The 8,609-nt window shown below is 36.6% G+C and overlaps 1 protein-coding gene across 10 annotated transcripts in view; it reads left to right on the forward strand.

Annotated features, from left to right (window-relative positions):
• Nucleotides 1-8,609, forward strand: part of LOC111871956 (kinase D-interacting substrate of 220 kDa B) — a 194,108-nt gene that overhangs the window by 155,045 nt on the left and 30,454 nt on the right. For 9 of the 10 annotated variants that reach the window (XM_023865387.2, XM_023865392.2, XM_023865388.2 and 6 more), the window contains one exon: nt 1,178-1,183. The exons of the other annotated variant lie outside the window; for it this stretch is intronic. In XM_023865387.2, coding sequence (XP_023721155.1) covers nt 1,178-1,183 — 6 coding nt within the window. The remainder of the gene's footprint in view (nt 1-1,177; nt 1,184-8,609) is intronic. 10 annotated transcript variants of the gene reach the window in all.

Genomic DNA, 8,609 nt, shown 5'->3' on the forward strand with positions numbered 1-8,609 from the left:
TCCCGAGAAAATTTTAATTTTTAAAATTTGGAAAAAGAAAAAGAACAGAAAATTTATAGACATTTTAATTTGAATTGAAGTTGAAAAAGAAAAAGTGCCAATTTTAGAAATCAAATTGACGCGTTTAGGTTAACAAAGATTTTATACATACATACAATTGGAAAGACTGGTGATTTTAAATTTTAAACAATGGGCAGTGTAGCAGCTACGTAAGAATACACACCTGATGACGGCCATTTAGGGCCGAAACATGTAGTGTGGAGGAAGGGAAGAAGAAAGAACTACAATTAAATTGTTGCACTTAAGACAGAGTTTGTCTCGTATATATTGTGTGAGTGTAACAGGATGCTTAAATATAATATTGAAGAATACATTTTAGGGCAGACACACTTCAACCATAATTCTTACCATTTTTAAGATAATTAAACAGATGGAATTTTTTGCTATGGCATGTCATAACTCTGAACCATTGGACTAATTTGGATACAATTTTATATGGGGGGGTGCTTGCATAAACTTGTCAGTGGTTGTGTCTGACCATCTACCAATCAGCCTGTGACCTAATAGCAGCACCTGAATAATTAGACAGATTGCCATGTTTACCCTGAATTAAATCCATTCTACTTAAGGTCATACATGGGCTTTCTTTTGTATATCATAAAATCATTATCATTATTATTTATTTCATCCATGGCTGTAGAGAATTACAATTGGACATGTCAGATATCAACAACCTGACATCAAACATAACATAACATTCACACAGTGAAGAAAGCAGTCTTCTGGGATTTGGCACCGTGTATATGTGGTATTAACCGACGTTTCGGAGGAACGTATCGCCCCCATCTTCAGGGTTATGGGGGCAATACGTTCCTCCGAAACGTCAGTTAACACCACATATACACGGTGCCAAATCCCAGAAGACTGCTTTCTTCATAGTCACCGCCGTGAAAGCCTCAAATCTTACATTCACACATTCATTCATCACTATGGGTATCATAAATATTTTATAAACAGAGTGCAGGTAAGCTTATTAGAGTGGAAAAATGCTGCTGGAAATTTTGTGTGCAACATTATGGATTACACCTTTTCCAGTGGTGTCATTAATATGAAAGATATAATTCAGAATTTAATTGTAATATTCTGTTATTTCTGTGCTGACCATTGATGCTTGCAGTACCAGGTACGGTATGTGCTTTTAAGTATATCTGTGTTGTGCATCACTGTACCTTGTTATAAGCTCATAAATGATTGTATTTGATTTCATGTGGGGTTTGTCTTAGTTTTTTAATTAAGTAGACATTCAACCCCTCTGTAATCTATAAGGGATGAATAAGAAAATTTCTTTTGTCATTCCACTGCACTGCATTCACATTGTAGGATTGTGGTTCATACAGTTATTTGAACTATAATAGCTGTATACAGCTTTCTTGTCTCTAGTTCTTTACTCTCTTTATCTGTATGATGCACCCATAAGCACAAGTGTCTCTGTTGCTCAAATACAGATTTCTAGTGTAAATTTATATGTTGTTATTCAGTTACAACACCAAACACTTTATAGTCTATCCAGATTCATATTGATATTCTGTAGGATAATTGATTCCCATCTATGAGAATACAAGTGTTTCAATCATATTTAAATTGCCAATTGTACTACTGCAAATAATAATACCAGTGTTAGTACGTGTACACCATCAATTTGTAAAAAAAAAAAATCATTTAAAAGAACTTGTTTTGAAACTATCTGAAGTTAGTGTTGTTTCAGATAAATTTTCTTTTTAGTACATCAAGCTCTTAAATGCTGCAAATGATAACGTGTCTTTACTATATCATATAGAATACAAAATTTTATAATTTCATAAATGTATATCTTGTGTATTTTTAGAATAATTTACACGTTTTCACATATATAAATAATGACACATTATAGGCTTCAGATCCAGTGTATGCTTGAACACACGTAAGGAAGACAAATTGTGTCCTGTCTTTGTATCCACTTATTCATAAAGGGCTTGAGTCATTATTTGGCTCTTAAATCCTGTTTTAGGCCACTTGATATAAATGAGGTAATGTATTTCAATTCCTTACACATACATACATACACGTACATACAGATACTCCACATATTTATCACACTACAAATAGCATTTACTATAATAAGTTTAGAAATCTACACTCACTGACTGTAGGGTATAAGGTATTGACAACAAGAAGTACTAGGATAGACAGCAGATGCACTTTTTACTGCCTCTAGAAGACTATGTGCCAGAATTCTGTTTAAAAAGCTCCGAATCTTTGTTTGAAGTTTAGAATTGGTGTCTCTTATCTGGATTCATCATTGTGAATGTCCAACATGAACTGATGTAAGCATATGTAAGTTCCTTGTGGATGTGCAAACTTTTACCCATAGAAATCCCCAGTTCATGAAGTAAAATGAAGGCCTAAATGCAGCGACTTCTGATTATCATAGCCTATACTCTCACGTATTTCATGGTTAGAGTTAGGGTTCCCAGCACTTTGGCAATTTTCTGTTTACTCTGTGGGAACATCCCACATTATCACGCATTTCTGCAACGCTCGCTCTTCACATCGCTTTTCACCATCACGCGCACTAACCAATCTGATTGCTTCAAACGTTCATATTTATACTGGGATCGCTCCTGGCCCACATCTACGTCATTACGCGCTCTAGCCAATCAATTCTTCCTCCTCACTTTCGAGTTTGGCTCCGCCCCACCGACCAGCGTATAAAAAGGAGCGACTCCAGAGCCGAGTTATTCAGTTCAGTTCAGTTCAACGCAGCTCATCATCAGCCTACGAGCTAGCCACATCAAGCAACTTCAGCCAGCAGGCTTCGTCGCCAGCGCTCGGTCTTCGGAGACATCGGCAGGCTGCGCCGGGCACGACTGCCTCGGCCCTCCGGCGCTCTCACACCCGACTCACTGGGGCACCGCGCCTGGACTCACCGGTGGTCGTGTTACGGTCTGACTCACTGGGCATCTGGCATAGCCACTGCCTCATGGCTCCTACGACCGCGCTCAACGACTAGCCTTTTCACCAGCAGCAACCTCCGCCATTTGCCGCACTGCGATCAAGCAACCTCCAACTCACGCTGCCGCACGGCAACCAAGCAATCTCCAGCCACGGCCGCACTGCGGCCAGGCCACTCGCCTTTTACTAGCCTTTCTCCTTACCGGCGCGCGCCGCGCTACCTCACCGGTCAATCATCTCAGCAGCCACGGTCCTTTTCAGGGCCAACAAACTGTTCCGAAGAAGTGGGTTGTCATCGGAGTAATGACAAAGACTACACACGTTGACAAGAGCCCCACAACTCTTTTCCCATTTGAGGTGCTTGCCCCAGGATCTTTTAGTATAAAGGAAACAAAGACTCCCTCTAAATTTTAGGCACACAATCATAACTCTGTGTGAAAATTCGCCTTTGTTCTTGTGTATGTGTGTATGCATGTGTGCACACATGTGAGTGCATGTGAATTGTAGTTACTCATTGTATTCAACTTAAGCTGAATTCATGTTACTGACTCAGATATATATAACTTGTAAATAACTTGTTATGACTCTGAATACAGTTGGCAGTAGGCGGGTGCATTCATAAAAATGTCGTTACTTGTTATACTGTGCACAGACTTGTCATTTCTCACATTCTTATTCTGGTAAGTAACTTATTGAACATCTCTTGACATGAAATGAAGGTGGATTTATGTAAAAACAAAATGAGTTCAGTCATTTTCTCTAAGGATGGGAATGTTCCACAGTCTTTCATTTGGCTTGTTCTTTTAGTGTCTATTGCACTAGTACAGTTGTATTGCCTTGCAAATGCACTGTGGAGTGGAACATATGTATATTAAACAGCTGTATTTAATCTCTATCCATTTCACATAGAAGTTTAAATTACTATAATAATGAAGTAAAATGTTTCAGTTATGATAATTACTATTTCTGAATATTTTTTAAAATACTTTTAATTCTTATGTAATTCATTGTTATAAAATTGTTGTAGCTTTGGACTAAAGTTGGACTTTAGTTGCTAAGATGTAAGTTGTTTTTAAAAAAATATGCATTATTTCCAGAATAAAACACTTGTTTTGAAGTCAGCCTTCCTTAATTTCAATTTTGCTGTCTAATGGGAAACAGACTGTGGTGTAAGTGAATACCAGGGTGGCCATATTACTGAGATATGTACCTAATTATGTTTAATTACTGAGACATCCTTCAACCAACTTTTACCTATCAATGCTCTCCCCCCCCCATTTTTTGGGGGGTTGGGGAATGATCTATACTGCATGTCCCATGAGGAAAGATTAATATTCTGGAAGGTCTGATATTGAGCTATTTCACTGTACAGTGCACTGTATACTGTACAGATGAGCAATATGCCATGTCCTCACACGACCTCCAAAGTTCATTGATGTTGACAATGAAATTTTAAAAAATGTTTTATACTAGGTAAACTGTACCAACTTTGTCACTTGAACAACAAATATTGATATTAGAAGCATTACATAATATCTCTTTCTGATCAACATTTTGGAATTGTACAGTGAAATAGCTCTATCTCAGAAACTGTTTGGAAAATAACTACTTGCCTATAGGGCTGGCAAGTGATGCTTAATGAGTGGTTGGAAGTCATTACAGAGGGAAAGATATTGTGACGTGTTGCACTATGGATGATGCCCCCCCACCCCCCCGCCAGCCGTGACATGCCGAGTGGAGCCGAAGTGAGCCGAGTCCAAGCACGCTGGTCACTATGCAAAGCGAGTAAACACCGGTTGCTAAACAAAGCGAGTAAACAGCGGTTGCTAGGCAAATCGAGTAAACAGCGGTATCCATTGCATTACACAGGACGCCACAGTTGCTACTCAGCAGTAAACAACTCCAGACAGCGTTGCTAGGCTGTCAGCAAACACGGTGTCAGACAACAGTGGTGCCTATTGCGTAACTGTTTTCTGTGTTGTCCGTAACGGGGCTAAATAAGGAGCAGCGAAGACTATTCAAGAGTTAGTTACGAGTTGGCCAGGGAAGAGTATGCAGTCAAGTAATTGTAATGCTGCAGATAGCAGTAGTTGTGAATCTGTAAATTGTGTGATTATAAGAGCGAATGTGCAATAAAATTCACTATATTCAATACGGCATGAAGTTATTTGTCACGTTATACACCCAACACGTGACAATATTTTAAAAAAAGGAACCGTAAAAAAGGGCTACTGCCCTGAGTGTGGTATGTAGCAGTACAGTACAAAGATCAAAGTGAAAAGATGATGATAGGCAAGGATGGAAACATGATGCATAGCTGAGCATATTTTCATTGTAGCATGCTGAAAAATGCATATTCATTTTTCAGATGCAGTGACACAAAAATCTGTTGATTGAAGTTTCATAAAATTATAGTATAGCACGTACTGTTATTTCCTTTTGAAGTAATAAGATTTGTACTTATTAAGTTATAGTGCAGCAGAGAAGAACAGATGGCACTGTCTGAGCCTCATATCAAAGGAATGGGCTTTAACACTATTTTCAGTAACAATATATAACTCAGCCAGTAGTTTTCATATCATGGTATAGGGTGTAGGAGCATGAACCCTTAGTGTTAGCAGGCAGTGTCTTTTTCTGCAAAAGTCTTGTCATTGATAATGGCAGGTAATGGGGAAACACTCTTGAAGTTAGGATTATGGTCTTTTGGAAGTGCCCACTCTGTGTGTTGGTAGGTATATATGAATATTTCAGAAGAATATGCTGTCTGTATTTCTATCCTGAAGATGGAGTAAATTGGTTTTTGTGAAACATCAGTACCTGTTTACTAAACTATATTATGTCACATCCCAAAAGACCATAATCTTAACATTCCCCACCATGAGGACCTCAGAGTTCACACTCTTTGAAAGTTCTTTGAAATGAAATACATTTTTAAAATGAAAAAGAACAATCCAGTATTTTTAAAAATGTCAACAAGAAGTTTCATGAGGAAGAATGTGTTTTATGAAAAATGTTCTGGTAGTGTACAAGTATACTGTTTCATAGTGCCATAAAAAGCCTCAGTATCTAATGCTTAGATGAGGTATCCTAGCTCAGGAATGTGGTGTGTAATCTGCACTGGGAATGTCGAAGGTTTCAACATCGCCTAAAACTTAGTACATTGAGTGTGTGACATTTTTTGTTTCATTTCCTGTGTTCAAGAACAGCTACTACTCACCCTGCCCAACTTAATGCAGTGGATGTGTTACCAACAGTTCCAGATCATGCAAGAGAAGACCACTTCTGCTGTGATCAAAAAGCAGCACTATTTAATAACACCATCTAGTACAATAAAAACGTTCATATTTTAACATATAATTGTATATGTTGGCATTGAAGAGAAGACACTTCTGTAGTGATCCAGAAATAAACATTAACAATAACACCACAACAAATGAAATGTTTTAATAAATTAGAACTTTAATATTTTAATGTTTTTTATATAGTTTTATACATTGGCATTAACACTGACAAATAACACATCTGATTTCCCCCAGTTGTAAACACTAGCCAGTGTAAGGGAAAGCAGCAGCCAAGTCAAGAGTGAGTGTAAATATTTTGCTTGATGATGGCCATAAAAAGCTGAAATATATTGTAAAATAATATATAAAGTTTATATACAAATTGTGGTGATGGAACCAATAACAAGTTATTCATGCGCAATACGACACTGAAATACAACATTCGTAATATTAATGGTAAATTCATCTAAGCTGAATTTGCATGATTCAGGTGATACCACTACTGTGGTATAAATTTAAAGTAACAGTTCCCTCCCCATCTCCAACAATTTATCCTTGTCCTCACTTTTGTTATATTTGTGTCACAAAAAACAATATAGCAGAAAAATTTTCTTCAACCATATAACCGGTAATATAAATGTATGCAATTATGAGAAGATTGAAAGGTTTGCTTTTGTAAGAGGTAAAAGTAAAGCTATCCCTGGGCTTAATTAGTTAACCAAAACAGCATGAAGACATATGGGGGAGTAGAGCTATAACTCTCCTTCCACTATTCTTGACCTCAGCATAAGGTGGAGGTGAGTGGTCAGCTTTTCACTTCCTCCTGCTTTACTACTTTACCCCCAGGGAAACAGTACCCATTCTGCATTTGATTTTCTTCAAATTTTAAATCTCTGGTTAATACAGTGTACTTTTAATATTTCTTATTCTTATCTGATGCTACAGCCCTTTGTGATCCTTGGTCTCCTTGATAACAGCCTTCCAACTCACCCTGTCTTGTGCCTTCTTCCACCAAGCTGTCACTTTTAAATTCTGCGGTCTTGCAGTACATCATCCAGCCACCTTAATTTTGGTCTTCCTTTCTTTCTACTGCCTTGTAGCTGAGAGAAGGTTAATTTCCTGCAGAGCAAATTTTCATCCATCCTTCTGTTATACCCTACCCACTTCAGTCTATTTCTTTTTATTGGCTGCACTATTTGGTTCTTTGAATAATTTATATAATTCATCATATTTTATTCTCCATACTCCACTTACATCGTTTGTTCCATAGATCTTCCTTAGAATTTTTCTTTCAAAAATGTTCAGTTTATCTTCATTTAATTTATTGAGTGCCCAGCTCTCCCTACCATAAAGTACAACAGGTTTTATAAGGATTTTATATATTTTGCAGTTAGTATCTTTTCTTATAAATTTTGATCTAAGTAAATTCTGTATTCCATTATAGCGTTTATTTCCCATAGTTATTCTATGATTAATTTCCACATCAATATTGTTGTCATTGGTGACTATGGACACATATTGAAATTCTCTTTTTCTTTTTGTTATCTGTTATAATATACTTCTCTTTAGTTTTATTACTGCTAACTTCCATAAATTTAGGTTTTTTTGTCATTAATGATTACTTCACCTTTGCGTATGCTTCTTTGACTGTTCTTTCCTATCTACAATATCGTCAACATATGCTAATATCTGTAGAGATTTATGGAGTATGGTTCCTCTTATACCCAGACTGGTCTCTCTTATAACCTTATGTAGGGCTAGATTAAACAAAAGGCATGACAAAGCATCTTCTTGTCTGAGTCCTTTCTTAACCTCAAAGGAGTCAGTTACTCCATTAAAAGTTTTAACTGCATCTTACAGTTCTAAGAGTAAGCTCCACTAGACATCTAAGTTTTCTAGGGACATGAAATTCCTCCATATCCTTAAAGAGCCCAGCTCTATCATAATAATAATAATAATAATAATTTTATTTACATCCATAACTGTAAAATATACAATCGGATAAAGTCAAAGGGAATATATAGATTTAATAACAATCACACCTAACACAATCAAAGAATACATAAATACTTAAATATTTAATATAAAAAACACCAGCACATGCATTAACAGACAATTACAGTCATTTAATTCAACATCTTACATATAAAAAAACTCCTGAAGAGAGTAGAAGGCATTATGCAACAAATAACACTTCAATTTCCTCCTAAACACTTTAAAATCAGATACATTCTTTAACTCCATAGGAAGATTATTGTATAGTTTTATGCCCATGTTTATCACACTTCTCTTACAACGATTTGTATTACAATGTTGGGCATACAGATTATGTTTATG

Source organism: Cryptotermes secundus, unplaced genomic scaffold (genome assembly GCF_002891405.2).
Source record: "Cryptotermes secundus unplaced genomic scaffold, Csec_1.0 scaffold30, whole genome shotgun sequence".
Lineage (NCBI taxonomy): Eukaryota > Metazoa > Arthropoda > Insecta > Blattodea > Kalotermitidae > Cryptotermes > Cryptotermes secundus.